At 44.4% G+C, this 18797-nt stretch overlaps 1 protein-coding gene across 1 annotated transcript in view; it reads left to right on the top strand.

Moving 5' to 3' along the window:
* Positions 1 to 18797, top strand: part of GLP2R (glucagon like peptide 2 receptor) — a 124821-nt gene that overhangs the window by 31535 nt on the left and 74489 nt on the right. Inside the window, exons 5-7 of the mRNA XM_048818031.2 lie at positions 99 to 205; positions 449 to 605; positions 5268 to 5427. Of these exons, the coding sequence (XP_048673988.2) occupies positions 99 to 205; positions 449 to 605; positions 5268 to 5427 (424 nt within the window). The remainder of the gene's footprint in view (positions 1 to 98; positions 206 to 448; positions 606 to 5267; positions 5428 to 18797) is intronic.

The following is an 18797-nucleotide window of genomic DNA, read 5'->3' as shown; positions in this document are numbered from 1 at the left end:
AACGTCTTAACTCCTAGGCTAGTGCCCTATCTGCTGGGCCAGGCTGACTCCTACACTTGTGCTACTTATTTATTTTTCTCTGTTATTCTTATGATTAGGAAGAAGAACACATATTACTTTCCACACTACAGCTACTATACACGGTTGGATACTGCTTGTCTCTCACTTCCCTTGTATTAGCTCTACTCATACTTCTGCTCCTCAGGTTAGTGTCAACCAACATTACTAGAACATGTCTTGTATTCTGGAATTTATCAATTTATGGATTCTTTTTTCAAGTAACATCTTATAATTCCATGTAAGATGTAACTATATACATTTACTATGCAAATATAATTCTTGAGCAATATCTGTTGATGGCTATAATATGAATACAATTATATTGTTCATAATGAAATTTATTCTAAAGAATTCATAAAAAGGGACATTTCTTTTTGTACTTCCACAGAAAACTTCACTGCACTAGAAACTACATCCATATAAATTTATTTGCTTCGTTTATACTGCGAGCCACAGCAGTTCTTATAAAAGATACCATATACCATAATACTTATTCAAAAAGACCAAATAATGAAACTGGATGGATTTCCTACTTCAGTTCTGAGGTAATTCTATTTTAGTTCATTGTTAATAGTATAATTTGTGCTGCAAAAGTTAAAGTTGCAAAACAGTTTCCCTTAGGAAAGCAGGTTTTAGATGCTAAGAGGTGAATTATGAAAATAGGAAATAGTGTTCATGGAGAATAAGGGTAAAATTCTGGTTCAGAATTTATATTTATTTGATTTAGATATGATCATAAGAAAAATGAATAGCAAGCACACTGTGCTGGTTAATAGTGTTGATAGTTGTCATTTCCCAGCTGAATCTTCAGAGATATTTCCTACAGCTGCCATGCTGAGTACCTGATAGCAATTGGATACCTCTAGTAGTGCGTATTTCTTTTTGTGGTGATCATAGAAGATTAGGGTTGGAAGAGACCTCAGGAGGTCATCTAGTCCAACTCCCGACTCAAAGCAGGACCAACCCCAACTAAATCATCCCAGCCAGGGCTTTCTCAAGCCAGGCCTTAAAAACTTCGAAGGATGGAGATTCCACCACCTCTTTAGGCAACCATTCCAGTGCTTCACTTCCCTCCTAGTGAAATAGTTTTTCCTAATATCCAAACTAGACCACCCCACTGCAACTTGAGATCATTGCTCCTTGTTCTGTCATCTGTCCACCACTGAGAACAGCCTAGCTCCATCCTCTTTGGAACCCCCCTTCGGGTAATTGAGGGCTGCTATCAAATTCCCCCCCCCCACACACACACACACACACTCACTTCTTTTCTGCAGATTAAATAAGCCTAGTTCTCTCAACCTCTCTTGTAAGTCATGTGCCCCAGCTCTCTAACCATTTTTGTTGCCCTCGGCTGGACTCTCTCCAATTTGTCCACATCCTTTCTATAGTGGGGGGCCCAAAACTGGTTGCAATATTCCAGATGTGGCCTCACCAGTGCTGAACAGAGGGGAATAATCACTTTCCCCGAACTGCTGGCAATGCTCCTACTAATGCAGCCCAATATGCCATTAGCCTTCCTGGCAACGAGGGCACACAGTTGACTCATATCCAGCTTCTCGTCCACTGTAATCCACAGGTCCTTTTTTGCAGAACTGCTGCTTAGCCAGTTGGTCCCCAGCCTGTACCAGTGCATGGGATTCTTCCTTCCTAAGTGCAGGACTCTACACTTGTTCTTGTTAAACCTCATCAGATTTCTTTTGGCCCAATCATCCAATTTGTCTAGGTCCCTCTGGATCCTATCCCTATCCTCCACATATCTACCTCTCCCCCTAGATTAGTGTCATCTGCAAACTTGCTGAGGGTTCAATCCATCCCATCATCGGATCATTAATGAAGATGTTGAACAAAACTGGCCCTAGGACTGACCCCTGGGGCACTTCACTTGATATCGGCTGCCAACTAGACATTAAGTCTTTGATCACTACCTGTTGAGCCTGACGATCTAGACAGCTTTCTATCCACCACAGTCCATTCATACAATCCATACTTCTTTAACTTGCTGGCAAGAATACTGTGGGAGACAGTATCAAAAGCTTTGCTAAAGTCAAGGTATATGACATCCACCGCTTTCCCCATATCCACAGAGCCAGTTATCTCATCATAGAAGGCAATCAGGTTGGTCAGGCATGACTTGCCCTTGGTGAATCCATGTTGACTGTTCCTGATCATCTTCCTCTCCTCCAAGTGGTTCAAAGTGGATTTCTTGAGGACGTGCTCCATGATTTTCCTGGGGACTGAGGTGAGGCTGATCGGTCTGTAGTTCCCTGGATTCTCCTTCTTTCCCTTTTTAAAGATTGGCACTATATTTGCCTTTTTCCAATCGTCTGGGACCTCCCCTGATTGCCATGAGTTTTCAGAGATAATCGCCAGCAGCTCTGCAATCACATCAGCCAACTCCCTCAGCACCCTTGGATGCATTGCATCTAGCCCCATGGAGTTGTGCATGTCCAGCTTTTCTAAATAGTCCTTAACCTGTTCTTTCACCACCGAGGGCTGCTCACCTCCTCCCCATACTGTGCTGCCCAGTGCAGTAGTCTGAGAGCTGACCTTGTCTGTGAAGACTGAGGCCAAAAAAGCATTGAGTACTTAAGCTTTTTCCACATCATCTGGCACTAGGTTGCCTCCCCCATTCAGTATGGGTCTCACTTTTCCCTGACCTCCTTCTTGTTGCTAATATAGCTGCAGAAACCTTTCATGTTACCCTTCACATCCCTTGCTAGCTGCAACTCCAATTGTGCTTTGGCCTTCCTGATTATACCCCTGCATGCTTGAGCAATATTTTTATACTCCTCCCTAGTCATCTGTCCAAGTTTCCACTTCTTGTAAGGTTCCTTTTTGTGTTTAAGCTCACTGAAGACTTCTCTGTTAAGCCAAGTTGGTTGCCTGCCATACTTACTATTCTTTCTGCACATAGGTATGGTTTGTTCCTGCACCCTCAATAAGGCTTCTTTAAAATACAGCCAGCTCTCCTGGACTCCTTTCCCCCCATATTAGCCTTTCAGGGGATCCTGCCCATCAGTTCCCTGAGGGAGTCAAAGTCTGCTTTTCTCAAGTCCAGGATCTGTATTTTGCTGCTCTCCTTTCTTCCTTTTGTCAGGATCCTGAACTCAACCGTCTCATGGTCACTGCTGCCCAGGTTGCCACCCACCTCTACTTCTGGTACCAGTTCTTTCCTGTTTGTGAGCAGCAGGTCAAGAGGAGCACAGCCCCTAGTTGGTTCCTCCAGCACTTGCACGAATAAGTTGTCCCCAACACTCTCCAAAAACTTCCTGCATTTTCTGTGCACTGCTGTATTGCTCTCCCAGCAGATGTCAGGGTGATTGAAGTGCCCCATGAGAACCATGACCTGTGATCTGGAAACTTCTATTAGTTGTCTGAAAAAAGCCTTGTCCACCTCATCCTCCTGGTCTGGTGGTCTATAGCAGATGCCCACCATGACATCACCCTTGTTGCTCTCACCTCTAAATTTAACCCAAAGACTCTCAACAGGCTTTTCTCCAGTTTCATACTGGAGCTCTGAGCAATCGTACTGCTCTCTTACAGACAGTGCAACTCCTCCACCTTTTCTCCCCCACCTGTCCTTCCTGAACAGTTTATACCCATCCATGACAGTGCTCCAGTCTTGTGAGTTACCTCATCAAGTCTCTGTTATTCCAATCACATCATAGTTCCTTGACTGTGCCAGGACTTCCAATTCTTCCTGCTTCTTTCCCAGGCTTCTTGAGTTCGTGTACAGGCACCTAAGATAACTAGCCCATTGCCCTGCTAGCTGATTGCCTTGAATCAGGAGGTCTCCTTGTGTTTCCTCCCAGTATCTCACTTCCCCATTTACCTCAGAGCTTAGGTCTCCATCTCCCGGTGAACCTAGTTTAAAGCCCTCCTCACTAGTTAGCAAGTCTGCCTGCGAAGATGCTGTTCCCTCTCTTCATTAGGTGGATCCCATCTCTTCCTGGCAATCCTTCTTCCTGGAACAACAGCTCATGGTCAAAGAATCCAGAGCCCTCTCTCCAACACCACCTGCGTAACCATGCATTTACCTCCAAAATTCGATGGTCCCTACCTGGGCCTTTTCCTTCAACAGGGAAGATGGACGAGAACTTGACATGTGCCTCAACTCCTTTATCCTTCTTCCCAGAGTCTTCAGTGACCCGCTCAAGGTCATTGGTGCCCACATGGAGAAGCAGGAAGGGGTAGTGGTCCAAGGGCTTGATCAGTCTCTGCAGACTGTCCATCACATCCTGAGTTCTAGCTCCAGGAAAGCAGCACACTTCTCGAGTTTCCCAGTCTGAATGGCAGATGGAGGACCTTTAGGTGAGAGTTCCTGACCACCACCACCCGTCTCCTCCTCTTGGGAGTGATGGTTGTTGAACTCCTATCCCTAGGACAATGCATCCCATGCCTTCCGGTCAATGGGGTCTCCTTCCAAGCCCTTCCCTCAGATGACTCTTCCAAACTGTTTTCCTCCATAGTACCTGTGCAAAGAGCCTGAAAACGAATAGGTCCCCTCCCTACAATCTACTCAGCTCATGCATGAGCTCCTTAATCAGATAATATGACTGTTCCTTGTATGGACTTCTCCTGGTGTTCCCCTTACCTTGGTATTAGGGTCCATCAATAAGTTTCAAAGAACGTACTTAGGAATCATCCTAAAAGAATAAACCTTTTCAAAGGTTGCACTAGAAATGGCTGAGCTGCACTAATGCTAGAGCAGTGGAAAGAGATTTCCCTACATTTCTTCATAGACAAGGACAGAGAGCTCCAGTCCCTCCCCAAGCTTCCTGTTAGTTGTGCAGTGTCTTCTTCTAAGAAATCATGGTGTGTGTGTGTGAATCCCCACAGCATGCCTGGCCCACATGAGGCACTTGGTTGTTTTTTTGGAATCACACACCACACACACGCACACACACACCGTTTTTAGCATGTTGGAGACAAATATATATTCTGATTAGCTGGTTTTGGCTGTAGATGACATCAGAGGTTTGATCTATTCCCAATGGCACACAGCTGGGACCTCATCATGGAAGTGCAGCAACCCAATTAAAGCTGCAGAAGGGTGTCTGACTGAACCAAATATTTATTACAACTGTTAACTTTTAAAGGATATAAAATATGACATAAGAGCAACAGTTCTTTTCAGAGATTTTACAGTACTACAATGTGTAATTAATTACTATTATTAAATACTTCCTGATGTCTTATTTCTGCAGATTTTAACCATTTGCAGGACTTCCCAGTTTTTCTTGCATTACTTTGTTGGTGCAAATTATTTTTGGCTTTTAGTTGAAGGACTATATCTCCACACGTTATTGGTGACTGCTGTGCTCTCTGAAAGGCTACTGCTGAAAAGATATATTGTGATAGGATGGGGTGAGTTTCAAATAAGTTATTTGTCTTATTTTATATCAGAAAATAAGTGATAGGTAAACAAAGTTTTGATACTTTGTGAAAGAAAGAGAAAAGCTGATTATTTGAACTTCCCTGTGCTAATGAGGTGTCCAGAACTGATCATGTGATAATAATAAACTTTGTAACAACATAATATGTAATGTCCAGCAGGTGTCTGAACACACTGGCAATTAGTAAATTCCCTGATAACATCTGGGGATTGGAGGAAAGCATCCTGTGAATGTGGGGCGTGGAGGGATAGCCAGGGAAATTACTGAGACTGGACAGAGGGGCTGGCTTCAGGCTGGGAAGGGGCATCTCAGTATTTCTTACTGCTGTTCCGATGGAACTTCCTTGGCACCTGGTGCCCAGTTTGTCCCCGCCCCTGGCAGCTGGCACCCTCTGCACCAATGTCCTCTTGCTCCCGCCCAGGTGCCAGTGCACTGTCCCATCCCCCGCACCCAGGCCCGCCGAGAGCAATTCCGGGCCACTGGTCCAGGGCCATCGGGGGGGCGGGGGCAGGGTCCGGGGTACGACGCTGTTACTTCCGGGACTGACTGCGCTGGCCTGCGGGGCCCTCCAGAGCGCGGAGCAGTCGTGCACACCCGTAGGAGCCCTGCGGCCCTCCAGGGTGATTTAAAAGGGCCTGGGGCTCCCAGCTTCCACCGCCCTTACTGCAACAGTAGCGGCAGCCAGGGGCCCCCGGGCCCTTTTAAATCTCCTGGGACCCTGGACAATTGCCCCCTTTCCTCCCCCCCTCCCCCAATTGGTGGGCTTGCCCGCACCTGAAGCTGGTATACGTGCTCCTGCCCCTCTTCTGGGCCAGGTTTCTGAGCCCAGATCTGCTGGCTTCTCCCTGGTGACCAGCCTGATTTCATGCTCTCTGGCATTCGCTCCAGCCCCTCCTCTGGATTGCACTCTCATTTTCTCCCCCCGCTTATGTGCACAGGAGGAACATAGGCCTCCACAAGATATTGGGTGCGTCCCACTATTCCTTCCCCCCCGCACTCCCCACGATTACACCGCCCTGGTATCATCCCCTTTTTCATAACAAGAATGTTCCAGTACATAAAAGCACCAGAAAACCCATTCTCACACGTTCTGTATGTCAATCAACTATTAAAGCAATACCAAAGTTTCCATTTAACACATCATCATATTATGACATTTATCCAAAAATGTCTTCATTTAATATAGTCACTCTGTGTCTACACATTATAATGGAACGTAGGGCTAGCATAGTGGAGGTGGCACCAGCATTCGTATTTTAATGGGAATGATGAAATTCTCAGTGTGTTTTGAGTTAGAGGTTAAACCTGAACTGCTTGTTGTGAATTGGTAGTGCCAGGGAAAACAGACAATCTGACCTAAGTTATAATTTCTTCAAGAAACATCATGTTACCAAAATATTTTCACTGTCTCCTTGTTTCTTAAATTTGGACCTCTTTTTAAAATGTAATAAAGCAACATGAATTACGAAATCACTGTGTATAGTTCTTCCGTATGTATAGGTTCATGAATGCTTGATAAATCATCTTTTGTGTTACTAGTTACTATGGTTTAATAAGTCACAGGCTTAATGCAGTTATACTGGAGTTATACTGGAGGTCAGACTATGTTATACTGGAGGTCAGACTAGATCAGGGGAGGGCAAACTATGGCCCGCAGGCCGGCCCCGGCCCATCAAGGCTTTCAATGCGGCCCGTGGGATTGCCAGCTCTGTGGCACAGCTGGGCTAAGGCAGGCTCCCTGCCTGCCCTTGCCCCACGCCAGTCCTGGAAGTAGGCGGCACCACATCCCTGCAGCCGCGGGGCGGGGACAGAGGGCTCCGTGCGGTGCCCTCACCTGCAGGCACCGCCCCCCACAGCTGCCATTGGCCGGGAATGGAGAATTGTGGCCAATGAGAGCTTTGGGCGTGGTATCCACAGGTGAGGGCAGCGCGCTGCAGAGCCGCCTGCCCCACTCCACCCCCAGAAGCCACTGCCAGACATGTTGGCCACTTCCAGGAGCATCGTGGAGCCAGGGCAGGCAGGAAGCCTGCCTTAGCCCTGCTGCGCACCACTGTCACCCCGGAGCCGCTCAAGGTAAGCAGTGCTGGGCCAGAGTCCGTACCCTGAACCCCTCCTGTACCCCAACCCCCTGCCTTGAGCCTCCTGCCACACCCCTCCTGCACCCCAACCCCTTGTCCTGAGTCCCTTCCTGCACACTGCACCCCGTCCCAGACCCCGCACTCCCTCAGGCACCCCAACCCCCTGCCCCAGCCCTACATTCATGACCCTGCATACAATTTCCCCACGTTGACGTGGCCCTCGGGCCAAAAACTTTCCCCAGCCCTGGACTAGATGGTTTTAGTAGTTCCTTCTGGCCTCAAAATCAATGGCTTTATATCAGTTTAAGCATTAAAAGCCTGGCCTCCCTCTCTGAAGGTCAAGGGCTCAAGCCCTGTTGTTTACCATTGGGGGCAGGGGAGACCTTATGGTTGCATACAGCAGGATTTGGTTTTCCAATTTTCCTTTCTAAAAAATTGATGTATTTAATTCACATTGTGAGAAAACATCCTTTAACACAAGTTTTATACTTAAAAATGCAAAATCAATTAATTGTTCTGTGACATACAACAAATTACAGATGTTCTGCATTTCAGTCATTTGTTCCACATGTTGAGCGCTCATATCATGCATTGGCAGGTTTCAAGGTTGAGTAAGGCCCAGATCAACAAAGGAACCTAGGTGCCTAAATCTTAGTCTTAGGCTCCACTGCAGTCCACAAAGGTCCCACTCAGCTGCCCCCTAAACCTATAGGGGCCTAAACTCACTCGGCACCTGAATGTTTAGAGTAAAAGTTCTCTAGGTAACTATGGTTCTGTCTTCGGGCATGCACGCTGCTGTCTCCCTCTCAGTGCCTGGATGCCTGTCTCCCACTTAATCCCTAGTGTGGTCCACAAACATGGGGAAGACAGGAAGACAAGTGCCTTTCTCACATGTGGGGCCTGATTCAGTAGATGTGCTCAGTGGCCACCTACTGGATTGGGTCCCATTCAAAATCTTGACCCAAGAGAAGAGGTGGTGGGGGCTTTTAGCCTAGTGGCTAGAACACTAGCCTGGGATACAGGACACACAGGTTCAGTTCCCCCTTCTACCTGATGAGGAGAAAGGATTGGCTCAGGGTCGCTCTCAGGAGGATGCTGAAACCACAGAGCTATGGGATGTGCTGATGGGGTGTTCCCACAGTCTCTCCAGTTGAAGCTCTTCCATGGTGCATAAATACTTAAAAGGGCACTGGGCCAGAGAATGAGAATGACTTTATAGCTTGCTAAGGGCACCCACCTGTGAGGTGGGAGACCCAAGGTACAGTCCCCCTGCTTCATTACCTATTCAGTTTTTTATCCAAAGTGGAACAGGAGAGACAGATGGAGTACCATATCAGAGTATCATATCACCCAGTGGCTACAGCACCTCCTGAGAGGTTTGGGGATCCCTGTTCAAAGCCTCTCTCTCATTAGGTAGTTGAGGGAACTGAACAAGCCTCTGCACCACATGACTGAAAAGTACCCAAAGTAACACCAATTTTTAAAGAGTTCCAGTGGAGATCCTGGCAATTACAGGTTTCAGTACTGGGCAAACTGGTAGAATATATAGTAAAAAACAGAATTACCAGACACATAGATAAGCATGATTTGTTGGGGAAGAGTCAACATGGTTTTTGTAAAGGGGAAATAATGCCTCATCAATCTACTAGAATTCTTTGTGGTTGTCCACAAGCATGTGGACAAGAGTGATCCCGTCAATGTAGCGTACTTAGATTTTCAGACAAAGTGCATCACCAAAAACATTTAAGCAAAGCAAGTAGTGATGGGATACCAAGGAAGGTCCTCTCATGGATCAGTAACTGGTTAAAGATAAGAAAAAAAGGGTAGGAATAAATGGTCAGTTTTCACAATGGAAAGAGATGAACAGCAGGATCACCCAAAGATCTGTACTGAGATGTGTGCTATTCAATATACTTATTAATTATATGGAAAAGATAGTGAACAGTGAAGTGGCAAAGTTTTCAGATGTTACAAAATTATTCCAAAGCTAAGTCCAAAGCTGACTATGAAGAGTTACAAAGATCTCACAAAACTGGGTAACTGGATAACAAAATGGCAGATTAAATTCAATTTTGATAAATGCAAAGTAATGTATGCTGGAAAAAATAATCCCAACTACACATATATAATGCTGGGCTTTAAATTAGACGTTACCACTCAAGAAAGAGATCTTATAGTCATTGTGACTAGATCTCTGAAAACTTCAGCTCAATGCACAGCAGCAGTCAAAAAGGTTAACAATGTTAGGATCTGTTAGGAAAGGGATAGAAAAATAAGATAGAAACTACACAGCTACTATTTAAATCCATGGTGCACCCACACTTTGAATATTGTGTGCAGCTCTGGTTGCCTCATCTCAAAAAGAATAGAGTGGAACTGGAAAAGATTCAGAGAAGCTCAACAAAGATTATCAAGAATATGGAACAGCTTACATAGGAGAAGAAACTAAAAGAGTATGGTTTTTTTATAAAAAGATTTAGAGCTGTTGATTAATTGCAGTTAACTCATGCAACTAAACTAAAAAAAATTAATCACGATTAAAAAAATTAATCGTAGTTTTAATTGCACTGTTAAACAGAATACCAATTGAAATGTATTAAATATTTTGATGTTATTCTGCATTTTCATATATATTGTACTCAGTGTTGTAATTTAAATCAAAGTGTATATTATTTTTATTACAAATATTTGCACTGTAAAAATGATAAAAGAAATAGTATTTTTCAATTCACCTCATACAAGTACTGTAGTGTAATCTTTATAGTGAAAGTGCAACTTACAAATGTAGATTTTTTTTAGTTACACAACTGCACTCAAAAACAAAACAATGTAAAACTTTAGAGCCTACAAGTCCACTCAATCCTACTTCTTGTTCAGCCAATTGCTAAGACAAACAAGTTTGTTTACATTTACAGGAGATAATGCTGCCCTCTTCTTATTTACAATGTCACCAGAAAGTGAGAACAGGCATTTGCATGGCACTTTTGTAGCTGGCATTGCAAGGTATTTGCGTGTGTGGTGGAAAAATTAACCACGTGTTGTGTTTGGATCAGAACCAAGCCTGAGGCTCCTTTATTGATTACAAGCGCAGGGGGGTAACAGCTCTAAGTAGCTGCCCCCCCCCCCCGATGAAAAGCACACAGAGCTTTTTAAAGCTTAAAACCGCAGACAAATTACACATTTGTCTTAATTACCTTATTTGGAATATAGCAAAACAAGCTTTTCCTGTTATTGACAGGTGTTCTTTTGTGGTTAACGATTCTTAAGCTGTGCTGCTGCAATTGCCTTACAATGGAATTTTCCACACTCTTTTCTTATGCTTCATATACACAGTTAGCTTGACCAAAAGTTTTAGGCCTACTTGGAAAGTTTAGGCATACTTGGGTCCACTGAATTTTTCCTCTACACGTGCCAGATATGCTAAATGTTCATAGGGACCGAATGGCTAGGCAGCAGTTCTGCGGAAAAGGACCTAGGGGTGACAGTGGACGAGAAGCTGGATATGAGTCAGCAGTGTGCCCTTGTTGCCAAGAAGGCCAATGGCATTTTGGGATGTATAAGTAGGGGCATAGCGAGCAGATCGAGGGACGTGATCGTTCCCCTCTATTCGACATTAGTGAGGCCTCATCTGGAGTACTGTGTCCAGTTTTGGGCCCCACACTTCAAGAAGGATGTGGATAAATTGGAGAGAGTCCAGCGAAGGGGCAACAAAAATGATTAGGGGTCTGGAACACATGAGTTATGAGGAGAGGCTGAGGGAGCTGGGATTGTTTAGCCTGCAGAAGAGAAGAATGAGGGGGGATTTGATAGCTGCTTTCAACTACCTGAAAGGGGGTTCCAAAGAGGATGGCTCTAGACTGTTCTCAATGGTAGCAGATGACAGAACGAGGAGTAATGGTCTCAAGCTGCAGTGGGGGAGGTTTAGATTGGATATTAGGAAAAACTTTTTCACTAAGAGGGTGGTGAAACACTGGAATGCGTTACCTAGGGAGGTGGTAGAATCTCCTTCCTTAGAGGTTTTTAAGGTCAGGCTTGACAAAGCCCTGGCTGGGATGATTTAACTGGGAATTGGTCCTGCTTCGAGCAGGGGGTTGGACTAGATGACCTTCTGGGGTCCCTTCCAACCCTTATATTCTATGATTCTATGATATGCCCCTTCATGCTTCAGCCACCATTCCAGAAGACATGCTTCCATGCTGATGATGCTCATTAAAAAAAATAATGTGTTAATTACATTTGTGACTGAACTCCTTGGGGGGAAATTGTATGTCCCTGGCTCTGTTTTACCTGCATTCTGCCATATATTTCATGCTATAGCAGTCTCAGATGATGACCCAGCACATGTTCATTTTAAGAACATTTTCACTGCAGATTTCACAAAACACAAAGAAGGTACCAATGTGAGATTTCTAAAGACAGCTACAGCAGCCAACCCAAGGTTTAAGAATCTGAAGTGCCTTCCAAAATCTGAGAGGGACAAGGTGTGGAGCATGCTTTCAGAAGTCTTAAAAGAGCAGCACTCCTGATGCGGAAACTACAGAACCCGAACCATCAAAACAGAAAATCCATCTTCTGCTGGTGGCATCTGACTCAGATGATGAAAATGAACATGTGTCGGTCCACACTGCTTTGGATTGTTATCAAGCAGAACCTGTCATCATGGACACATGTCCCCTGGAATGGTTGAAGCATGAAGGGACATAGGAATCTTTAGTGCATCTGGCACATAAATATCTTGTGATGCTGGCTACAACAGTGCCATGAGAACACCTGTTTTCACATTCAGGTGACACTATAAACAAGATGAAAAGGAGTACTTGTGGCACCTTAGAGACTAACCAATTTATTTGAGCATGAGCTTTCGTGAGCTACAGCTCACTTCATCGGATGCATACTGTGGAAACTGCAGAAGACATTATATACACAGAGACCATGAAACAATACCTCCTCCCACCCCACTCTCCTGCTGATAATAGCTTATCTAAAGTGATCATCAAGTTGGGCCATTTCCAGCACAAATCCAGGTTTTCTCACCCTCCGCCCTCCCCACACACAAACTCACTCTCCTGCTGGTAATAGCCCATCCAAAGTGACCACTCTCTTTAAAATGTGTATGATAATCAAGGTGGGCCATTTCCAGCACAAATCCAGGTATTCTCACCCCCCCACCCCCCTCCAAAAACCATACACACAAACTCACTCTCCTGCTGGTAATAGCTTATCCAAAGTGACCACTCTCCTCACAATGTGTATGAAAATCAAGGTGGGCCATTTCCAGCACAAATACAGGTTCTCTCACCCCCCACCCCCTTTTTTTCAAAAAAACACACACACAAAAACCAGCTGAGTTTTTGTGTGTGTGTTATTTTGAAAAAAAAGGGGTGGGGGGGTGAGAATACCTGGATTTGTGCTGGAAATGTGCTGAAGTAGGACTGAGTGGACATGTAGGTGCTAAAATTTTACATTGTTTCATTTTTGAATGCATTTTTTTTACATAATTCTATATTTTTAAGTTCAACTTTCATGATAAGGAAATAGCACTACAGTACTTGTATTAGGTGCATTGAAAGATACTATTTCTTTTATTTTTTACAGTGCAAATACTTATCAAAAATAAATATAAAATGAGCGCTGTACACTTTGTATTCTGTGTTGTAATTGAAATCAATATATTTGAAAATGTAGAAAACATCAAAAATATTTAAATAAATGATATTCTATTATTAACAGTGCGATTAATCACAATATTTTTAATTGCTTGACAGCCTTAAAAAGATTATAAAAAGATTAAGGCTGTTCATCTTAGAAAACAGACGACTAAGGGGGATATGATAGAAATCTATAAAATAATGAATTGTATGGAATAAGTGAATAGAGACGTATTATTTACCCTTTCCCTCAATACAAAAAAGGGGTCACCTTGTGAAATTAATAGACACAGGTTTAGTACGAACAAGAGGAAATATTTTTTCACACAAAGCATAATTAACCTGCATCATTCACTTCCATAGAATGTTGTGATGGCCAAAAGTGTAACTGCATTCAAAAAAGAACTAGATTAAGTTCAATAGGATCAGTCTATCAATGGCTGTTAGTCCAGGTAGTCAGGGATGCAACCCTATGCTCAGGGCAACCCTAAACCTCTGACTGCCAGAACTGGAAGGGGAAGATGGGTGGATCTTTCTAGCATTGCCCTGTTGCATACATTCCCCCTGAAGCTCTGGTGCTGGCCACTGTTGAAGACAGGATACTGGTCCAGATGCACAACTGGTCTGACCCACTATGGCCATTCTTATGTTCTATAGTGGTCTAACCACTGGATTAAGGCTATGTCTACACTACAGTTTATTTTGGCATAATTTAGGTCATTCAGGGGTATGAATAAACCACCCCCCTGAGTGACATAAATTACAGCAACATAAGTGCCAATGTGGACAGTGCTATGTCGGTGGGAGAGCTTTTCCTGCTGATGTAGGTTCTGCCAGTCATGGAAGTGGTTTTATTATGCTGAGGGGAGAGTTTTCTCCTGTCAGCAGAGAGCATCTTCACCAGAGAGTTATAAGATCAGTACCACCACCTCCTTGAGTGGTTTCATGTGGACTGAGGTGGGTGCCTACCTCATTCTCAAAATAAATGACTTAGGTGCCTGAGCCGCATAACTCCAGGAGAGGGGTTCCCAACTGTGTCTCCGAAACCCCACCCTTCTCACACCCGTCTTGTTGGCATCTCTCATTGGCTAGTTTAGGTGGCTCCCCTTTTAGACTGCTTAGTTTGGTGGATCACATTCTTAGGCACCCATCTCTCCCTTGTCATTGTATTGGGAGTCTAGCACCCAACTCAGGCTTTGTGGATGGCTGTGTGTTCCTGTGATTTTCTAGCCACCTAAATGTTAGGAACCATAACACTCAGCAACACAATGCTGGGCCGGAATTAGTGATGACAAATTGTAATGACAGAATGTTACACTTCTGTTTCTGTATGACTTATATTGATTTCAGAAGATACAATTTTAGTCCATGCTCACAGGGTGGCACTATGACCACTGCTGTGGCTACGCCACTTATGAGCCTGCTACTAACTCTGAACTTACTCTGATCCTTTACCTGAATGAATTGCAACTCATTCTTTTAGATCCAGAGGTCACAGACATAGAATCATAGAAAAGTAGGCCTGCACGGGACTTTGGTAGGTCATCTAGTTGAAGCCCCTGCACTGAAGTATTATTCAGACTATCCCTGACAGGTGTTTGTCTAGCCTGCTCTTAAAAACCTCCAATGATGGAGATCCCACAATCTCTTTAGGTAACTTCTTTCAGTGCATAACTGCTCTTACAGTACAGGAAGTTCTTCTTAAAGTCTAACCTAAATCTCCCTTGCTGCAATTTAAGCCCATTACTTCTTGTCCTGTCCTCAGTGGCTAAGGAGAACAATTTATCACCCTTCTCTTTAAAGCAACCTTTTACGTACTTGAAGACTGTTATCCTGTCCCGCCTCACTCTTCTCTTCTCCAGACTTAACAAATCCAATTTTTTCAATCATTCATTGGAGGTCATGTTTTCTAGATCTTTAATCATTTTTATTGCTCTCCTTTGGACTTTCTCTAATTTCTTCACATCTTTTCTGAAGTGTGATGCCCAGAACTGGACACAATATTCCAGCGAGGTCTTATCAGTGCTGAGCAGAGTGGAAGAATTACTTTTTGCGTCTTGCTTACAGCACTGCTGCTCATACATCCAAGAAGGTTTTTTGCGAAAGTATTACATTGTTGACTCATATTTCATTTGTGATTGACTATAAACCCGATACTTTTCTGCAGTACTCCTTCCTAGGCAGTCATTGCCCATATTGTATTTGTGCAACTGATTATTCCTTCCCAAGTGTAGTACTTTGCATTTGTCCTCATTGGATTTCATCCTATTGATTTCAGAACATTACTCCAGCTGGTCAAGATAATTTTGAATTCTAATCCTGTCCTTCAAAGAGCTTGCAACTGAGACAGTTACTGAATGTCTCCAGTTGAGGTATCCACATTTTAGAAAGAATGTTGAAAAATTGGAGAGGGTGCAGGAAAGTTACTAAGAAGATTGTAACAGGGAATTTGGAGCATTTCGGCAGGATAGTGGTAGGAGCACTGGGCTCTCAGCCCCTGGCTTGGTTGAGGAGCCTCAGTCTTTAAGGTGGGAGGGAATAGGGGGACCTGGAGCCTCCCTCTCCACTGGGTTCCAACCCCTGAACAGTGGGAGCCCTCCCAGCAGGAAGTCTAAATCCACTGCCCTGAGCTACTTCCTACCAATGTCTGCTAAGTTTGAAGCATGGCTCCTCTAGTCCAGTTAAATGCCTGGCTTGCCTCCCATAGCACCCTCTGGTGGATCTTGGGCAGTGCCCTGCCGTGGTTCCAGTCTCCTTTGGGTGGGGCAGGCACAAGTTGATAAAGCCAAACCCCACAATGTCTCTGGGCTTTGCTCACTCAGTTATCTCCAGTGCCAGAGACTCCTACATCTACTTTGCAGTCTCCCTTGGCTGGGGAGACAGTGCTTACTCCCAGGTGGCTGCCTTGGCTGACAGACTAGTACCCCTGCATCTCAGGCAGGGAGACAGCTAGATCCTGCCCCTTCACCAGTCAGTCCCAAACTGAGCTAGGGTCCCTCCTTTTCTCCCCCTCCAGGTCTGGCATTGACTGCAGGTATAATGGGGCAGGGCTAGCTGGGCCCAAAGGCTCTCTTTAACCCTTACTGTGCTGGTGGGCAGTTTCTCTGCTTCATCACAGTGATACAAAATCTGGAAAACGAGACTTCAAGTAAGAGACTAAAGGAACTCAATTTCTGTTGTTTATGAAGGAGAAGTTAAAGAGGTGACTTGATCACAATCTGTAAGTACAGCAGAATCTCGTTTATCTGATGTAATTGAGATCGGGGCCAGATCAGAAAACCAAAAATTTGCATAATCTGGAGAATGGGAAAGTGTGAGACTGAAGCACCATCAAGCAGCCACAGGAGAGTTTGCCTGCTTCTGGACCTGTGTGCACTAGTTGTTCGGTTAATACAGAAAGCTGGCTAATGGAGGGTTGGATAAACACGGTTTTACTGTACTTATGCAGAGAGAAGAATGCTCATACTAGAGGGTTCTTTAATCTAGAAGGCAGAGGCATAAGGCATCCAATGGCCATAAACTGAAGTCTGAAAAGTTAGAATTAAAAATAAGGCACAAATTTGTAAGAGCATAGTAATCAACTACTGCTTACCTGTGGCAACTGTATTATGGTCCCACAGTCGTGGCAGAACAACATGTTGGAACGGATACATAAGGGACACCAGGACCCCACAGAATTCCAGGAGCCAGCCCTAACATCAGGGTGGTGACCTGGCCTAGGATGGCCATCCAATATCTTGACAGATAAAAGGAGATGCAACAAAGTCAGTCCGTCACTGGTGCTTAGCCATGGTATGAGAAAAGAGCCTGATGCGCGAGCAGCAGACTTTCCCAGAGTGGCTACAGGTCCACTCACCAAATGGAGGTTGGAGCACTCTGCCTCCTGGCTTGCCTGTGGGCCTCCATGTGGGCTCTCTGGTGGCTCTCTGTGATGACTGCACTAGACATAACCTGGCTTCTCCAGACTGAGCATTTGTGGGCAGGATTCTTCCAGTTGTCAGTGGGAATGCTGAATTTGAGGCCTCGCTTGACCTTGTCGCTGTATTGGAGCTTTGGCATTCCTCTGCATCACGGGCAGTTCTTAAGTTGACCATAGAGTACAGCCTTTGGCAGACGATCTTGAGGCATGTGCTCCACACATCCCAGCCAGCAAAGCCTGTGAATGTCCAGCATAGTCTGCATAGACAGTAGGCTGTCTCTCAAGGATCCTCCCCATTCTCTCAAGGATCTTGTTATTGATGATCCTTTGGTCCCAAGTAACTCCAAGGACTTTTCTAAGAGAGTGGAGGTGGAAACTGTTCAATCTCCACTCCTGCTTGTAGTACGTAACCCAGCTTTCACAAACGTAAAGGAGGGTACTAAGGACACAGGCCTGATAAATTGCTAACCCTGAACACAAAGTTGTCTGTTTGTTGTTCCAAACACACGAGGTAAGCTTGCCAAAGATAACAGAAGCTTTCTCGATTCCATTATCAAGTCCCCTATCAAGGTTAAGTGAGCTGGTAAGAATTGAGCTGAGATAGCAGAAGTGATCCACATTGTCCAGAGCTTCATTTTTGACATAGATTTTAGGTGGATTGTTGGTACCTTGTGACATGACAATTGTTTTCTTGATACTGATTACTATGCCTGGCATTGGGCAGGCCCAAAAAAGCAGTTTGGAACCATGCAAGCCATGCAAAATGATGACAAAGACGCAACTCAAAGAACATCTCAAATCTGTTGTATCTTCCAGAAGGCCTTGGATATTAATAGCACTAGTGCTGTCTGAAGCAGAGGATCATACCAGCCTGGGACCCATCAATTATCTTTTTATATTAGTGAAAAAATCTACTTTTCACTAGATTCACAAGTGATCAGGACATAGAAAATATAAAGGGTGTCTTCATTTGGACAATGGGAAGAAACAGTCACTGATAAGGGGGCTACAGTTTGACAGTTCAGAATTGTGTGCTTTTGGGATATATTTCAAGCATATTCCTTTCAGCCCCCACCACCCAAAAGGGAGTGGACCATCAGAGAGTGCAACACAGATTGCTAAGAGATAGCTACAAGAAAATGATTCCAGAATAGCTCCATTGAAGAATAGGTCAAAACTACAGAGGTGTTATAATTACCTACCCAGGAACAAGGTAGTTTTCCTTTAAATAAATTGTGAGGCTACTAGTGGCACTCACTGTGTTCTATGTCTGAAGCTTCTAGAACCCACTCAGAGCAGCAGTGGGTATTTAGTTAGGCCTGGTATATTTGTGTATATTTAGAGACGCAGCTGTGTCTGTGAGGTTTCTTCATATTGTCTTTATGTAATCAAGAAAAGACACAAGAAAGGTGAATCATAGAAGAGTAGGGTTGGAAGAGACCTCAGGAGGTCATCTAGTCCAACCCCCGGCTCAAAGCAGGACCAATCCCCAACTAAATCATCCCAGCCAGGGCTTTGTCAAGCCAGGCCTTCAAAACCTCTAAGGATGGAGATTCCACCACTTCCCTAGGTAACCCATTCCAGTGCTTCACCACCCTCCTAGTGAAATAGTTTTTCCTAATATAACAACCTAAACCTCCCCCACTGCAACTTGAGTCCATTGCTAATTGTTCTGTCATCTGCCACCACTGAGAAC

Source organism: Caretta caretta, chromosome 14, assembly GCF_965140235.1.
Source record: "Caretta caretta isolate rCarCar2 chromosome 14, rCarCar1.hap1, whole genome shotgun sequence".
Classification (NCBI taxonomy): Eukaryota; Metazoa; Chordata; order Testudines; family Cheloniidae; genus Caretta; species Caretta caretta.
Note: the sequence above shows the minus strand (reverse complement) of the source record. Positions and strands in the feature narration are given on the sequence as shown.